We start from the raw sequence: 18,232 nt of genomic DNA on the forward strand, positions 1-18,232 counted from the left end.
CCGGCGGTGGCCAGTGACATCACTAACGCGCCGGCGTCAGCTGTGGTTTGTGCGTCGCTGTACGCGTGACTGGTGGTAGTGTAGGTGGTCATGGCGAATCGCAGAGCTCTGCACTTCGTGTTCAAAGTGGAAACCGCTTCGAGACGGCTTGTTTCTATCGCGATGTCCTGGGGATGAAGGTGCAGGCAGGGCGGAGAGGGGCTGGAGCGCGAGGGGGCACGAGTGATTGAACCCCACCTGGCCGAGGGAGGAGAAAGTGGTGCGATGTGAATTTCACTGCCAACTCGTGTGTCGGACCTTAGCCCCAGGACTTCCCATTAACTGTAGTTTTCAGGTTCAGGAAGCATCACGAATTGCGGCTTGGGTTAGATGGGCTTTGAAAGGGGCTCACACTATTTGCCAACTGTGTGCGCACACAGGTCCTTTCAGTTTAAGTTCTTTCACGAATGGTTATTCCTGTCTTTGCGAAGTTTCTAGTCTGTGGGAAAGATAGTAAATAAAAGGTTACGTAATACTCTTCCAGTAAACAATGACTCTTCTGATTTGGAGCCTTTTGGTTTTAGATACCAGCATAATACAGAGCTCTACTTCTCTTGGGGCTGGTTTCAATGGATCACTCAGTCTGTCTAGGTGAACGCTCCAGCTCGTCTCTGAAGTGTGAACTCAGAATCCATTCTCCTTTCCAGCTGTGATTCTGCAGAGATCACCTGGGTGGCAAGCACAGGTGGAAGCTGTTGGAAGGCTCCTGCTACGCAGGGACTTTAGATGTCAACTGAAAGAAAAATTAACAACCTAAGATTTTTGAGTTAATTTTTATTTGGGAACCTTCCTAAGGACTCTAGTGTGGAAGACAGCCTCTGGATAGCTCTGAGGAACTGATCTGAAGAGGCAAGGGAGGAGCTAGAAGGTATATGAGTTTTTGCTTGAAGACGGGAAAGAACCCAAAACCATGTAGGAACATCAAGAGATTACTGCTAAGCACAGAAATAGCTCAAGTTAATGGTTTTAGTGCTTTTCTGTGCGTGGGGAGATGGGTTCTGAGTACCTTGAAATTCTTCCTTAGAAATGCATCTTAAATGTCGAGGACCAGTATCCAAAAGCAGAGATGGCTTCTTGTTTTTCCATTCTGAATTCCCTCAGGGTGTGCTGTTGGTGAGCAACTGCATTAGCTGATGGTTTGATCTTTGTTGAAATGGAATTGCAGGCAACATTGTTTACAGTGTGCAAGAGTAAGGCTTAATGTAGAGACACTGCAGAGTACAAAGGGAATTACCTAAATTCATCAGTCATTTAAAGAATATCACCTATTTCATAGTTCTGCTTTGGGCCTTGGTGACAAAGATGAAAATGACCCTGTTATCTGTCTTCAGTTAAGATCCTGGTTTGGTAGGAATTGTATTTGTACTTTGCAGATGGTAATGGAAGTTAAAATGTGGTGATAGAAACCACAGAACACTCCTTTAAAGTGTTTCCTCGGCCTCTGCCTGAACCGAAGATGGCGGCTGCAGCGCGCGCCCTAGCTCCGTAACCTCCCGTAACCAATGGAGCCGCGACGCCAGGGTGACTTACGGCGACGGCTTCTGCGCGACGTTCGATGATGCAACCTCCGAGTTGAGGAGCTGCCGGCGCACTCCGCGGGAGACCAGGTGGCTGCGTGTTGGCGGCGATGTCCTTGGAGGTGGTGAGGGCGGCCGCAGGGATGGTGCTCGCAGAACTATATGTCTCCGACCGAGAGGGAATGATGCTACTGGTGATGGAACCAAGGAGAAACCCTTTAAAACAGGCCTTAAGGCTTTGATGACAGTTGGAAAAGAACCCTTTCCTACCATTTACGTAGATTCACAAAAAGAAAATGAGAGGTGGGATGTTATTTCTAAGTCCCAGATGAAGAACATTAGGAAGCTGTGGCACAGAGAGCAGATGAAGAGTGAGTCCGGGGAGAAGAAAGAGGCCGAAGACAATTTGCGAAGAGAAGAACCTGGAAGAAGCAAAGAAGATTACCATTGAAAACGACCCAAGTCTTCCAGAGCCGAAATGTGTGAAGATTCGGGAACTAGAAGGATATAGAGGCCAAAGGGTAAAGGTGTTTGGCTGGGTCCACAGGCTGCGTAGACAAGGAAAGAATTTAATGTTTCTGGTGTTGCGGGACGGTACGGGTTTTCTCCAGTGTGTCTTGTCAGATGATTTGTGTCAGTGTTACAATGGCGTTGTCTTGTCCACTGAGAGCAGTGTCGCAGTGTATGGAATGCTGAATCTTACCCCGAAGGGCAAGCAGGCTCCGGGGGGCCACGAGCTGAGCTGCGACTTCTGGGAGCTGATCGGGCTGGCCCCCGCAGGAGGCGCTGACAACTTGATCAATGAGGAGTCCGACGTGGACGTCCAGCTCAACAACAGGCACATGATGATCCGGGGCGAGAACATGTCCAAAATCCTGAAGGCGCGCTCCGTGGTCACCAGGTGCTTCAGAGACCCCTTCTTCGACAGGGGGTACCACGAAATCACTCCTCCAACGTTAGTGCAGACACAGGTGGAAGGCGGTGCCACACTCTTCAAGCTTGACTATTTCGGGGAAGAGGCGTATCTGACACAGTCCTCTCAGCTCTACCTGGAGACCTGCATTCCAGCTCTGGGGATGTCTTTTGCATCGCACAGTCATACAGGGCAGAACAGTCCAGAACACGAAGGCACCTGGCTGAATACACTCACGTGGAAGCCGAGTGTCCTTTCCTGACCTTCGAGGAACTCCTGAACCGCCTGGAGGACTTGGTGTGTGACGTGGTCGATAGAGTCCTGAAATCACCCGCAGGAAGCATAGTGCGCGACCTCAACCCGAATTTTAAGCCCCTAAGCGGCCTTTCAAACGGATGAACTATTCAGATGCTATTGTGTGGCTGAAAGAACACAACGTAAGAAAGAAGACGGAACTTTCTATGAATTTGGAGAGGACATCCGGAAGCTCCAGAGAGACTGATGACGGACACCATCAACGAGCCCATCTTGCTGTGTCGCTTTCCCGTGGAGATCAAGTCTTTCTACATGCAGCGCTGTCCCGAGGACCCCCGCCTCACCGAATCTGTCGACGTGTTGATGCCCAATGTTGGTGAGATCGTGGGGCGGCTCCATGCGTATCTGGGATAATGAAGAGATCCTGGCAGGTTACAAAGAGAAGGATTGACCCCACTCCCTATTACTGGTACACGGATCAGAGAAAATATGGCACGTGTCCACACGGCTATGGCCTGGGCTTGGAACGATTCTTAACCTGGATTCTGGACAGATACCACATCCGCGACGTGTGCTTGTACCCTCGGTTTGTGCAGCGCTGCAAGCCATGACCGGTCCCCCGACCCCCAGAGCTTCAAGGAAAGAACACGGTTCATGGAAGGAACAGACTGCCTCTTAAAAAAGGGCCAGAATCTTCCCCCGCTTTTCTTCCCCCCGCTTTTTTTTTAATGCCGCTGGGGTACGTCCATTTCTGTTTTCTCTTTTTATTCCTGCTACCACAGAAAGCAGTTCAAAACATTTTTAATATCAAGTAACATTGATGTTATCATTTTAATGAAAAAATACCCATTGAAAAGTTTGGGAGAAACTGTGGCATGTAGCTGTGCAGTTGGGAGTATGTCTCAGCGCTTTATCCCCTTTAGGTTACAATCTTTATGTCGCATGTACCACATATATCATTAAATAATTTTAAATTATAAAAAATAAAAATAAAAAATAAAGTGTTTCCTCATTGATTAAAGGGTGGTTGTAAGATTAAATGTTATTATATATGTGGTATTTGACATATGGTTTGTATTATGTAAGTGTTAACTATCATTATTATAAAAGTACAAGAGGAGAGATTTAACTCTAACCTGGGTCCTCAGGAAATAATTCATAGAGACCTTGTACTTGAGTTGACCACTAAAGATAGGATTTCCACAGACCTAGATTAGAGGTCTGAACAACTAATGCACAAATAAGATATGTTTGGGAAGCATCACTAGTTTTATGTGCCTTTAGCTTAGATTACTTAGTTGAAGTTGAGGAGATGGGATACCAGGACAAATAGGTTGGAACTGCTTCTTATAGTATCTTGAATAATATGCTAAGAATTTGGATTTTATGTCATAGTAAATGGGGAGCTCTCTTACATTTTGGAACAGGGCAGTGATGTGACCAGAGCTGTGCTTTAGGGCTTAATTTTATGATGGTTTTAAGGAAAGATCAATAAGGATGATTTCTAATAGTCTGTGAGAGATGTATGAGAGCTTGAACTGGAGCAGTAGCTGTGGGGCTCAAAAAGGAAAATGAAACTGACACACTGAGAGCCTACTGTGTAGTAGGGTCTGTGTCAAATGCTTTAATAAATTATCTATTTTCATAAGATGTCAGACTCAGGTCCTAATATGTCGTTCTCAGAGTTACACAACTAAAAGTGTTTGATGTCATTTCGGGGTGCTCCAGTGAGCTCCCAGTACCCTAGTCCTTTATGTCTCCATGTAGGAAGAATTCAACGAGAAGCAGAGTGATAGATAAGAAGCAGTTTATTAGACTAGGATGCTTGTGAAGTTTACAAGCAGGCAGGCAAGGGATACCATGCCCCAAGAACTCACTGGGCTACAGTTTTATAATCAAAGGAAAAGTGGAGAGGAGGGAAGAACTTCTTTGTGTTTCTTGAGTAGACATCATGCTTCCATCATCAACTCCTCCTCTCGGTTGGGCAAGGGGATTTTCTTGTCTCTACATGATCAAGCTAGGTCCACAGATTATTGTTTATGTGTGCAGAGAACGAGTCCTAGGGATCTTTAACTTACTGAGCTTGCTGGGCAGAATGTGGATCTCATGCCACCATTGTTTTTATTGTTTGGGGCATGTCGTGTGCTTCTGTGGCATGGTTTTGTTACTAAGCAACCCTGCTTTCTTGAGTAATCATTTACAGGGGTCTCCCATATTTTTCTACCTACAGTCCCCTTGTGGGATTCACTATTGAATCAACTACTTTGTCCGTTTACTCTGTCCCTGTCACAATTAAGTGAAGGCCACACTTTTTTTAACTGCACGTTACCACTTCCTGATGTGAGTAGATTGTACAGCTTTGCTTGGTTGCCTGACCCTTGCTATCAAGCGATTCTTCTTTTTTCGGCCATGCTGGGTCTTCACTGCTGCGTGGGCTTTTCCCCATTGTAGTGAGTGGGGACTACTCTAGCTGCGGCGCAGTGGCTCCTCATGTCGCAGAGCACGGGCTGTAGGTGCATGGGCTTCAGTGGTTGCAACACGTGGCCTCAGTAGTTGCAGATCCAGGCTCTAGAGCACAGGCTCAGTAGTTGGGGCCCAAGGACTTAATTGCTCAGCAGCATGTGGGATCTTTCTGCATCAGGGATCAAAACTGTATCTCCTGCACTGCAGGCGGATTCTTTACAACTGAGCCACCAGGGAAGCCCACTATCAAGGCATGCTCTCTTACCTCATCTTCTAGCCTGGGAAAGATCTCCAGCTGTCATCTTCTGTTCATCTTAAATGTAAAAGCCTGCAAATGATCATGTCTGTGTTTTGACATTTTAGTTTGTGCTAAATATGCTGTGTACAGTACGAGGAAAACTTTGCCATCTATTCTAATTCCCTTACCAGATTCTTCGGCATGAGGAATTTGAAGACGGCTGCAAAGCTGCCTGTAACGGGTATGACACTTTGTTTCTTAACATCTCCTTAAGCTTTGAATACCCCTGGAGAATAGAAAGCAGTTTCTCAAAGCAGGTAGAAGGCAGCAGAGGAAATTAAGGAGGCAATAAAAAACAGAAATAAGAAATTAGAGAGGCAGCTTCAGGGTCACAAAGAAATGTATTCTGTGTATGAAGCAATGTCTTATCGAGTATCTCTTAGTTAAGCTCAGTAGTCATGGCCTGAAATTCCAAGGCCTGATGGGAGTTGCATGCTTGTTGATAAATATGCAAAATATAAGTTAAGGTCAGGTGGGAAAACTGTCCCTATAGGATGCAGCTCCCTGCTTTTGAGGAAAGGTAAATGAATCTTTCCCTCAAGTAAGTGCCAGACGGGTGGTCCTGGGAGCCTTCGTTGACGGGGCTCCTGAGCACTGCCCACAGCTGCCCTTAGCACTGACTAGGGCCGTCATGTCCTTACGGGTACTTGGAGGACCAGAGGGGACTGCCCCTATTCTTGTTCCAGTAGCTCTCTGAGGGTGGCCTGAAGCAGATTTTTGTCTGTGATCACTGGGTTGGATTTTTTTTTTCCTTTTCGCTTTTCTAGGCCTTATGATGGGAAGTGGAGTAAAACAATGGTGGGGTATGGACCCGAGGGTGATCACTTTGTCACAGAACTGACTTACAATTACGGCATCGGCAGCTACCAGCTTGGCAATGACTTCCTGGTAAATACCATTTTGTTCTAGCTGATTTTGGCATTATGTTTGAGAGGTCACTGAGACAGCTGTAGATAATGACGACTAACTGAATTGATGACTTTGGGTGTGGTTTAGTGATCAGTTTCATGATTTCTATTTAAAAAGAACTAAACTGGGATAGGGAGGCTCACCAGGAGGGGATCTATGTATACAGTTAGCTGATTCATGTTGTTCAGCAGAAACTTAACACAATGTGGTGAAGCAGTTATATTCCAATTTAAAAAATAATGATAAATTAAAATATATTGAATATTTTTAAAAAAAAAACCGGCTTGGGCATCTTGTCTCCAAGCTGGCTTCAGGATGAAATGTGTTCTCCCAGCATTTAGAAATCAAGTTCGAGATGTAGAGACAGCTTTGAAGGAGACAGGACTCCCCTTGGGGAATGGCTGAACCGTGAGAGGTGGAGGGGCCAGCATCATTGGTTCATCAGATCCTCAGCACCATCCAGAGAAATGTTTTCTCTCTAGTGGACAGTTGTGATTGGTTCAGGCAATTACAGTCAATCCCAGTCACAGAAAAATCTGACAAGGTTTTCAGGATAAAAAAGTGGCATTGCATGCACTGTATTCGTTCATTCAAGAGCTCAAGTTACTGTGCATCTGTTACAGTGACAGTATTGAAACCGCTGGGTGTCGTTCAGGGGGCTCTGAAGAGCTCTGGTGCTGTCGTCTTTCATGACTCCGCTCAGAAAAGAATTCAGCTCCAGCTAAAATGATAGATAAGAAGCGATTTATTAGAAGAGGATGCTTGTGAGGCTTACAAGTGGGCAGGCAAGAGATGCTACGTCCCAAGAACTTAGTGGGCTACAGTTTTATAATCAAAGGAAAAGTGTGGAAGGAGAGCGCTTCTTTGTCTTTTCTTGAGTAGACATCGTGCTCCCATCATCAGCTCCTCCTTCAGGTTGGGTAGGGAGTTTGCTTATTCCTACATGGTCAAGCTAGGTCCACAAATTGCTGGGGTTTTTTGTATGCAGAGATCTTGTCCTAGGGATCGTTAACTGACTAAGTGCGCTGGTCAGGATGTGGGGCTCAGGCCACTGTTGTTTTATTCTTTGAGGGCATGCCCCGCACTTCTGTTGCATGGTTTTGTTACTAAGCAAGCCCTGCCTGGTTTTATGGTTAAGCTCACCTGCTTCCTTGAGTAATCATTAGCTTACAGGGGTCGCCCATATTTTTTTCTCCTTACAGTCCCCTAGTGGGATTCACTGTTTAATCACCTGCTTTGTCCCTTTAGTCTGTCCCTGTCTGTATCTACCACTTGGTAATCAGTTACTGCAAGATACAGTGTCCCTCGGCCCAAATGCACAGCGGGAGTGCTGTAATTCATTCTTACTCAGAATCTGCCCAGGAAATCTACCTCATGTTATTTTGGTCATTTGCTCTCTTATTCCTGTTAACTCATTAATTAACTCATTGACGCATTAAAATAAAGGTAACTAGATGGAAGTTCGTACGAGGGTCTGATATCTGCAAAATAAATGGAAAGGATGGCTCAGACTTAATATATTTATGTTTCTTTTTCTCATTCTCTGTGCCACTGACTAATTTGTCTAACAGGTATTTCTTGTGACTTGCTCTATGGCATATCCCTTGTTAGATCCTGGGGATACAGTAGAGAGTGGAGCATGTTCCCTGGCCTAAGGAGTTCCCGTCTGATGGGGGAAACAAGTAAAGAGACAACAGGAAAACAGTGTGACAAGTCTCAGATTGAGGTAGGAACAGGGGAATATGGGAACACACAGGAGGAATCGCCAGCCTGTTCTCCAATGGATGAGAGTTCAGGGAAGGCTTCCTGGAGGAGACATCCGAGCCAGTTGAGGGAGATGTGCACAGGCCTGGAGGTGAGGGGAGCCTTGCACTCAGAGAACTGTGAGTCGTGCAATCTGGCTGGAGCTTAGTGTGGAGAAGAGAGAGGGTAGCGTTGAGGCTGGAGGAGTCCCCTGGGGCCACATCATATCAGGACATTTAGATGTCCTTCTAAAAGCAGAGTGGAGCCATTTTTAAGCAGGAGCATAACACAGAATTTGCAGTATCCAAGAATCCCTGGCTAGAGCAGGGAGGTTGGGTTGGCGGGAGCAAGACTGAAAGTGAGGCAGCCAGCCCAAAGGTTATACAGTGACAGCAGTGGGTGGATTTGAGAGTGGATGGATTTGAGAGATGTCAGAGATGGCAGTCATAGGATTTGGTGCTTCAGTGTATGAGGGGCTCTGTGTTTTCTTATCCTTCTATTCTTTATGCTCCAAATTTAAATCAGGCAGAGAAAAAGGAGAAAACCAACTTGGTGCCATGAACCAAGGAGAGGGGCCCAGAGCCTGACAGACGATAAATAATAAATTTGAATGAATGAATGAATCTATAAATAATATCATTTTAAATATGATCATTACAATGGGCAAAGAATGGAGAAGAGAAAAGGAGCTTGGGGTAGGTGCAAATGACCAGTTTCAAGTAGGGTGTTGAGAGTAGCTTTCCATGAGAAGGTGACGTTTGAACAAAGGCTCAAAGAGGATAAGAGTTAGCTGTATGAGTGTCTCAGGGAAGAGCATTTCAGCTAGAAAACAGCCAGTGCAAAAGCCCTCAAACAGTGCCTGGCATGTTTGAGAAAATGCGTAGAGGACGGTGGAGAGGGGGAGGAGATGGGCCCAAAAATGACCTAGGTCAGGGCGAGCTGCCCTGGTGACTCAGGGGTAAGGAGTCCACCTGGCGGTGCAGAAGATGCAGTTTCGATCCCGGCCCAGGAAGATCCCCCATGTCTTGGAGCAGCTAAGCCCGTGTGCCACAGACATTGAGCTTGCACCCTAGAGCCTGGGAGCTGCAACTGCCAAACCCACGTTCTGCAACTGCTGACACCTGCCCACCCCAGAGCCCGTGCTTTGCAACAAGAGACACCACCGCAGTGAGGAGTCCTCACACCAGGTCTAGAGAGGAGCCCCTGCTTGCCACACTAGAGAGAAACTCTCATGGCAACAAAGACCCAACACAGCCAGAAATAAAAATGACCTGGGTCAGAGCGTCTTGGCCCTTTTAGGCCATCGTAAGCCATCCCAGGGTGAAGAGCCATCAAGTGTTTTAAGCAGAAGAATGACAACGTGGGATTGCTGTCCTGAGGGCAGACAGTAGGGTGGGTTTCAGGACATTTACTCCAGCAGAGTGGCTGATGGCTCAACAAGACTGAAGGCAGAGGCTGATCTACCATCCAAGCTAGAAACGAGGCCAGGTATATTGGAAGGCATAGTGTACATTCTTAGGTATTTTGATTACACTTAAATAAAGGATGCCTTGATAGTTGGTTTATATTTTTGGTTTTAAAAATAAAAACAAAAGTTTAATTAGGTAGCTGGCAAGATTTCTCTGACCAGATCTTGGAAATGAGGGGGAATTTTCTGTTAGTGAAAGTGAAAGTCACTCAGTCGTGTCTGACTACTCTTTGCAACCCCGTGGAATTCACAGTCCATGGAATTCTCCAGGCCAGGATGCTGGAGTGGGTAGCCTTTCCCGTCTCCAGAATATCTTCCCAACCCAGGGGTCGAACCCAGGTCTCCCACATTGCAGGTGGATTCTTTACCAGCTGAGCCACAAAGGAAGCCCGATTTTCGTTGCTCAGTGGATCTAATTTCTCTGGCGTTTGAATTTCTGGCCTACCATCCACAAAGTTTGAAATCTTTGTGGGAGAAAAATGTCCAAGACTGACTTCAAAATTAGTAGCAGAAAAGTTTTGAATGCCGCTTAAATCTTAGGTGTTTGACATAAAGGCAGTGGGGTTTTACTTCATTATCTCCTAAAGAAGATCTGTTGTGATTATGCTCTTGGATGATTATGTTTTGTTGTTTGTCATAGGGTATCACGGTGGCTTCCAGGCAAGCTGTCAGCAATGCTAGGAAGCTGAAGTGGCCGCTCAGTGAAATGGGAGACGGTGTGTTTGAAACCAAAGCCCCTGGAGGTTATAAGTTCTATTTGCAGGACTGCAGTCCACCTCAGTCAGGTAATTATATCTGGACTGACAAAAGCCCTCTGTCTAAAGGCATCTGGTAGAAGGAGAGAGGGAGCTTGACTTCTGTCTCCTGTGGAGTCTCTGTGTTGACGTGACTCGTCTTTCCCAAGCCAGTGTCAAAACTACAGTGCATCCCTATCAGTGTTCTGGAGTGGTTCAGTTCTACTGGTAACGTGTTGATGTGTAGGATACTTTCAGCTGCAAATATCAGAAAACCCACCTCTGGGTTGAATGGTGAAAAAAGTCTTAGTTCATAGAGCAGGTGTTGTCTCAGTCAGAGAGACTTCAGGGTTTGTTGATCTAGCAGCTCAGCAATGGCATCAAAAACCCAAATCTCTCTCTCCACCCTCTTGTCCTCAGGGATCCGCTTCTCCCCCTCACAGTGGTGGGGTGACTGCCAGTAGCATTTGGGGCTGCCCGCCCACACACTCTCATCTAGTAGGAGAAACTGACTTTCTGTGGCTCCTCTTTAAAAGCACAGCAAAACTTTCCTAGAATCTTCTAGCAAACTTTCTGGTCAGAGTTGCCTCACATACCCTGCTCCTGAACCAGTCATAGGCAGGCAAGAGAAGCAGATTTATCCTTAGACCAGTTAGTCTTCTGCCCTGGCTGAGGACAGTTTCCCGGATTATGGTGGTGGTTCTCAGTGAGTACGGGTGAGTGAGGTGAGGAGCCCACCACGCTGAGCCCCACAGTGAGCAGGAGAGAAACTGCGCCACCTTTCAAATACCTCAGGCATCCTCATGCATCCTACACGTATTGCTGAAAATTCTGCTACCTGCTTTGCCAAGAAAGAACCAAGAGCAAGAAAAGGAAAGAAAAAAAACGCTGGTGAATTGCAGGGCGCTTGTGCCAGCCATTCGCTCCGTGAATAAGCCCCGAAGGAGACCTTCTCCTCCCCAACGCTGGTCTGCCTCAGCTCCTGGACGCCCCTCATACTGAGTCTGATGGTTGTGATTAATGTTACATGCTTTTCATCCAGAGCTCAGAAGAAGAAAGGGCAATGATTCCAGTGTGGGGGTTAGACGTGTGCTGTGGGACTTACTGAGAGATGGTATTTTTGGAACTTCCCAGGTGATGTAAGGGATTTCCATGATTATTTTTATAGATAGGTGATTGGTGCTTGAAATACTAACTTTGATATACCTAACTCCTGTCATGAATTTCGCTGTACACTTTTTCCATAGTCTTCATGATACTTCAGTGCGTAAAATAATGGTGGGCCCCAGAGGCCTGAATATTCTTGTTCTTTGCAATGAACACCTTGGGAGCCTTGATTTCTGGTTGGTAGTATAGTCAGATCACCCAGTCTAGGGGGTGTCCATCCTTTGAATGAATCACTCCTGTGTAGTCACACCCACTGCAACTATTCCTGTCCCTGCATCCCTTCAGGGTGTGAGTCAGTTGGAATTTGTTGATTTCTCGGTGAATGGGGAAAACTTAAATCTGCCAGGGAGAGGTGTCTGTGACAGACGTCTTGCTTTAGTCATGGTATTGCTAGTCTAGCAAACAGGGCTAAGGCAGTGAAAATCGAAGAAAACTAAATTGAGTTTACCATCCTCAGATGGAGAGTTGGAACAGCTCTTCCAAAAGTCACTGTACAAGATAGAAGTTTCCAGTAATATTAAGCGTTTAGTATAACTGTTATTCTTTTTTTAAAAATGCAGGGTTTTTTTTCTCCCTAGACAAACAGGCAGAGAGAAGAAAACAGATAACCACTGTTAACATTTTAGAGTATATCCTTCCAACTTTTTAATCCAAAGAAATATATAATCGGATATACGGGATTCCATTGTGTGACATCATAGGAAGAGAAACAGTTGTCTGTTGTTAGAATTCACTTTGTCCCTGGTGTCTCGTTGTCATGAGCAACTCTGTGATGAGTGTCTTCGATGAAAGCCCTTCACACATCCACAGCTATTTCCTTAATTGCTGAAAATGGGATTGTTCTTTCAAAAGCAGGGGACATATTTTAGACACTTTCTGTCAAAATTGTTGCCCAGAAATACTACTAATTTACACTCTGCCATTGTGGTTTTTCCCATTGCGCTGTAATAGTTAACTCTGTGAACTTTTTAAAATCATTTGCCGATTAGATAACAGAATGTTTTATTTGAATTCTGACTTTGTGAGGTTAAACGTGCTTTTGCATGTTCCTCCCTTTGTGGATTGCTGCTTCGTGCCTCTTGCTTATTTTCTAGGATGGGCATCTTTTTCCTATTGATGTTGAAAGGTGACTTAAATATTAAGGACTTCTTGCTCATTTTTGTTGTTAAAAAAGATGTTTCCTACTTTGTAGTTTTGTCTGTAATTTTGACTGTAATTCTTGTTTTGCTTGTTGTGTACAAGGTTTCCATTTTGTGTGATTAACCTAGCACATTTTCTTCTTCATGTTTTTTCTGTCTTTGATGTCAGATTAAATAAAAGATCTTTCTCCATCCCAAAATTGTTTAAATGATCACTTGTTTCAAGTATTTTCATGGTTTCATTCTTTCAACTTAACCCTTTAACCCATCAGGAATGTATTTTGCTACAGTTATCTTAATGCCTTTATTTAACGATGTGCCCTTTCATACTGATCTAAAATCTCTTTCTTATCACAAACTAAATTCTCAGTATATACCTGAGCCTGTTTGGGTCCTTCAGTTCCATTCCTTTGCACTGCCTTGTCCATTCCTTTGTTTTGTTACCTTACAGATCCTGTATTAAAAGTAACTCTAGCAGTATCTGATCTTCAGAAGTCCTTGAACTACTGGTCTAATCTACTGGGAATGAAAATTTATGAAAAAGATGAGAAGGAACAGAGAGCTTTGCTAGGCTATGCTGATAACCAGGTGAGCAATGTTGGAAAGAAATAATCTGTTACATTAGATTCGACATATAAGTGAGGTTAACATGAAGGTTATTCACGTAGTTTCTTCATAGTAATTCAGTATTTAGAACAGAAAGGAGAAAATAAAAACTGCCGGGAAACTCACCACCCAGATATTACCTTTATTTATATTTGGAGACATATCCTTTCAGGAGTGGATTTGCTGAGTCAGAGGAGATGTAGGCAAGATTTAACGCAATGATGATGATCTATTTTCCTCTTTTTTAAAAAAAAAAAAAAGTAACATTTGAGCATGATTTAGTCCTTGTACTTTGACCCAAATAGGTCTACTGAGAATTTATTTCATAGACGTATTCATCCTATGTGTGCACAAAGGAGTGTGTACAAGTTTATCCGCTGCAGCATTATTTGTAATAGCAAGATATAACCTAGGGAATTCCCTGGTGGTCCACTAGTTAGGACTCCACGCTTTCACTGCTGAGGGCCTGGGTTCAGTTTCTAGCAGGGGAACTAAAGCCTGCAAGTGGCCCAGTGTAAACAAAAAAAAAAAAAAGGAAAAGAAATAGCCTAAATGCTCTATGGATTCAGTAGTTGAGTGATTTATGGTTGATGCATAGAATGGACTACTAAAGCAGCCGTCAAAAAAAAGAGTCTTTATGTGCTGAGATGGCAACGTTAATTGGAGAAGAACAAGGGAAAGAATAATGTATAAATTATGTTACCATTTGTATGAAAAAAAAAGATTCTATGCCTATGCTGTGTATCTAGAAAGATACACAGGAAACTGCTGATTGGTTGCCACTGGGGTGACAATAGGAGGGAGACTTAGAATTTACTTTATTCCTTTATCCTGGTTTGAATTTTTTTTTTTTTAATCACGTGATCTGTTCTGAAAAATAAACCCACTTTCTCGTGTCTTTTCAGTGTAAGCTGGAGCTGCAGGCCATCCCGGGGAAAGTTGATCACGCAACAGGTTTTGGACGCATTGCCTTTTCTTGCCCTCAAAAAGAGGTAATGTATAGTAGCAGGTCTTCTGTTGAAACTCTGTGACTAGCGACTTCCAAGAGCTAGGAACCCTGGCCCTCCCTGCTCCAGGTTCATGCTGGCTATGGCTTTGGCATGAAGTTCGGCAGTTGTCTCGAGAGCAGCTGAGATAATAGAAATCAAACAGGTGGTGCCAGGGTTCCCTCTGGTTGATCTGAGAGCCCTCCGGGCTGCCAGGGACCATGGCCCCAGCATGGTAACCCCCTTGCTCACTGTGCCTTTTTGTTTCCTCAAGTTGTCAGACATAGAGGACTTGATGAAAAGGGAGAACCAGAAGATTCTGACTCCGTTGGTGAGTCTGGACACTCCAGGGAGGCGACCGTGCAAGTGATTATTTTGGCTGACCCTGTAAGTATCACCCAGGAAGGGGACAGGCTGCCCCAGGGTTTTCTTCTGAGGTGTCTCTCTGCCAAATTTCTTTTCTCTTGGTGTAGGATGGACATGAAATTTGCTTTGTGGGGATGAAGCATTTCGAGAACTCTCAAAGGTGGATCCAGAGGGAAACAAATTATTGGACGACGTGAGTCTCACCTCTAAATTCCTGTCCGCTTCGGCCGAAGGGGATAATGTGTGTGGAGAAGGGCCAGTTCTTATTTTCAGAACTCTGTCGTTTTGCTGTTGGGGTGACTTGAGCCAGAGACTTGTGTCAACTCCATGACCACCTCTGTGACTCTTGGCGGGGTGCAGCGTCAGTGCCTTCCCTCGGGCTGCCTTGAGGAAACCACTGCTGCTGAATACATCACTGTTCTGCTCAGAGACCGGAAGTGCCCGACCGCCATCCATTCTCACTATCTTAGCCCCTTAGTCATATCTTCTCCATTCTACAGCATCGTCCTCTTCCTTCCTGGTGAATTATTCTCACCAGCGTACAAACTAACTCCAACATCTTGAAAACTCTTTATTCACCCCATATCCATTTTCCAGGTTCCTGCTAAAAATCTCCCTGCGCGCCATTTCTACTTCTTTGTGTGTGCGTGTTTACTGTCTAATTTTGTCGGGATAGTGATTGATGGAGTAAGTCATCCCTTTTAATGAGAAACCCAGAAGCTAGTTGTTTGCAGATGGTGAGAAGGGTGGGGTGAGGGACAGCAGAAGAAGCTTCACTGGAGTTGTTTTCTGAGGCAAAGGGGGATTTTGCTTTCAGAATATGAGAAGGAAAACGGAGGAAGTACATCAGATTGTGCCTCATAGTGAAGAGGCTCCTGAGGAGGGAGTGAGGGCTGCCGCTCAGATGAAGCTGTGTGGCCTGGGGATTCTCAGCACAGATTCCCAGCATCTCTGAACCCAGATTTCCTGCCTGCAAAATGGAGGAGACAGTCACACATTTCTTTGGCCATGAATGCTATGATCTCATAGCTTTTTTTTAAAGCTTCCCGCTCATAGCTCATAGGTAGTCGGAGTGCTCGGTGGTGCGTTGCTGCTGCTGAAAGGACTGAATCCACCAGTCCTGGTTTCGCCACTTAGAATCTATGTGACTGACCTTAAGAAATTTACTTCAAGTCTCTAAACTGCAGTTTTCTTATACAGAAATGTGAGGAAATAAGGTTATCCACCTCCCAGGATTGCTGTGTGGTTTATAGTGCTTGGCAAACTGCTGACATAATAACGGACACTCAGTTGAGGTTCATCAAAGCCAGAAATGTACAGAAGATTTAGTGTTTCTAAATATTGCCATGAAGGAAAAGTAGAATCTCCGGCAACCTCTCAGTGGGCAGATTGGCTAAACTGTTCTTGCTCTTTCATCACTGACTGACTTCCTGGTCTCTCTTCTCCCTTGATGTTGGAGATTCCACCATCTTCCTGTCTGTCTGACGGCTTCCCCTCAGCCTCAGGCACCTTTTCCTGTGGCTGGTCCTGAAGTGATGTTGCCACGGTCCCACTCTGGCTGTCTTTTACTCTGCTCGTACATTCTTTCTTTTCTCTGAGAAGTTACTTGCTCCTCTGGTTATCTCTGCTCTGAGCTTCAGCCATCATCTGTTCTAAACTTCTTAATTTCTAGTTCCTCCCTCCTCCCTAAGCTCCAAACAGGCATTTTTGATTGTTGTTACTGAGGTAAAATATACATTGAATTTAAGTGTACAGAAATTTGGTGTTCGCGTTGATAAATTTTGACACTTTCATAAACTCATATTCACTACTCAAAATGTAGAGCATTTTCATCATTTATAGAAAGCTCTCTTAAGCCCGTTTTTATCTTCCCTCCTCCTGCAGCAGCAGCTGCTGTTCTGACTTCGGTCACACTGGCTTTGGCTATCCTTGGACTTCATACAAACGGAATGGCTTCTTTCAGTAGCATTTCTGAGATTGCTCCATGTAATTGCACATTCCGGAGTTCTCTTTTCTTCCTTTTGCTGAGTGGTATTCAGTTTTGTGAATGTAGTAATCTGCTTATCCATTCTTCCAGTGGTGGACATTGGAATTTTTTTCCAGATTTTTATCTATCATAAGGAGGACTGCTGTGAACAGTCTCATGTAACTCTTTTGGTGAACGTATGTTTCATTTCTCGCATAAATACCTGGGAGGGGAATTGCTTTTACTTTCTAAGAAGCTGCCAAACAGTTGTCCAAAGTGATTGAATATTTTAAACTATCAGTCATGTAAGTATAGAAGAGTTCCAGCTGTTCTAAATCCTCACCAACATTTGTGTGTTTTTGTCCATTTCTTGCCATAATTTTATTTTTAATTATTGTTCAGTTGCTAAGTTGTGTCCAACTCTTTGAGATTGTGTGGACTGTGGCACTCCAGGCTCCTCTGTCCTCTACCATCTCCTGGAATTTGCTCAGATTTGTGTCCATTGAGTTGGGTGATGCTATGATTAAAAGTTCCAAATATACACAAAAGAGAACAACAAATCCCTATGTGATTATCACTCATCAGCTCTGCCATAATTTTTCATCATTCCTTTCCACTCCACTTTTTTGGCAGTGGAGATGTTTGTTGAGAATTTTAAGGCAAATTTCAGATGCCATGTCATTTCAACCGTAAATACATAAGTGTTTTACACATTTTAAGATAATTTAAAAAGTAAAAGTTAAGGAATTTTCTTGTATACCGCAGCGACATCATCACACTTAAAAATCAACAGTGTGGGACTTACCTGGTGGCCCAGTGGTTAAGACTCCATGCTTCTGATACAAGGTGCATGGGTTTGATCCTTGGTCTAGGAACTAAGATCCCCCATGCCACATGGTGTGGCCAAAAAAATCAACAATATATCCTTAATGTCACCTAAAATCCAGTTCTTATTAAATTTTCCCTGGCCATCTAAAAATGGTTGTATATATTAGTTTGTCCCATGTATTTTGTTTCTGTCTTTACTGCTCTGTGTAGTTTTTAATTTTAATATGATTGGACTATATCGATATGCATAACTTACCTGATCCATTGAGTTTCATGAAAACCTTAGTAGACACATCAATGATCTATTTCACACTTTAGCCATTCTCTAAGCTCTAAATATGAGTTTACTTTCACTCTGTGTGTCTTTGCATTATTATCCTAGAATGTCCTTTTTCTCACTTGAGTATTTGCATAATTTGTCAAGGCCCATTTAAATCCACATTTAAAAAAAATCTGACTCTTTCTTATTGATGTGTTGGACTTCTGGATACGAGATAATCTGTAAAGATGAGTACTTTTCCCATTCAGTGGTTTGCCTATTTATTTTCTTATTAGAGTCTTTGGAAGAGAAGGCGTTTCTTTCCGTCCAGTTTATCAACTGTTCCTCTGATGCCTAGTGCTGTTTGTGTCACGCTAGTGTTACAGCCAAAGAGCCTCTTAACCTGGACAAACTATGAATGGTACAACTCACAAGCCTATAACTTGCTTTGTCTTACTTCAGATCCATTCTCTGTTAATATTAGAGAAAACAAAAGTTACTATTTATTAAGCATCTCCTATGTTGACATGTTCTTAAGTGCCTTACCTGTATTCTGTAACTCTTACCATAATTCAC

The 18,232-nt window shown here is 44.1% G+C and overlaps 1 protein-coding gene and 1 pseudogene across 1 annotated transcript; both read left to right on the plus strand.

Annotated features, from left to right (window-relative positions):
* The first annotated feature begins 42 nt into the window (after positions 1–42).
* Positions 43–17,548, plus strand: GLOD4 (glyoxalase domain containing 4). The gene is given in 11 exon segments (XM_060395310.1): positions 43–124; positions 127–179; positions 5,617–5,666; positions 6,253–6,373; positions 10,246–10,390; positions 13,097–13,233; positions 14,157–14,243; positions 14,512–14,587; positions 14,590–14,624; positions 14,711–14,729; positions 14,732–17,548. Coding segments are annotated over 11 exon segments (960 nt in total). The 5' UTR covers positions 43–90; the 3' UTR covers positions 14,935–17,548.
* On the plus strand, positions 1,594–3,745 carry LOC114108771 (asparagine--tRNA ligase, cytoplasmic-like; annotated as a pseudogene).
* Positions 17,549–18,232: the final 684 nt, after the last annotated feature.

Source organism: Ovis aries, chromosome 11, assembly GCF_016772045.2.
Source record: "Ovis aries strain OAR_USU_Benz2616 breed Rambouillet chromosome 11, ARS-UI_Ramb_v3.0, whole genome shotgun sequence".
NCBI lineage: Eukaryota > Metazoa > Chordata > Mammalia > Artiodactyla > Bovidae > Ovis > Ovis aries.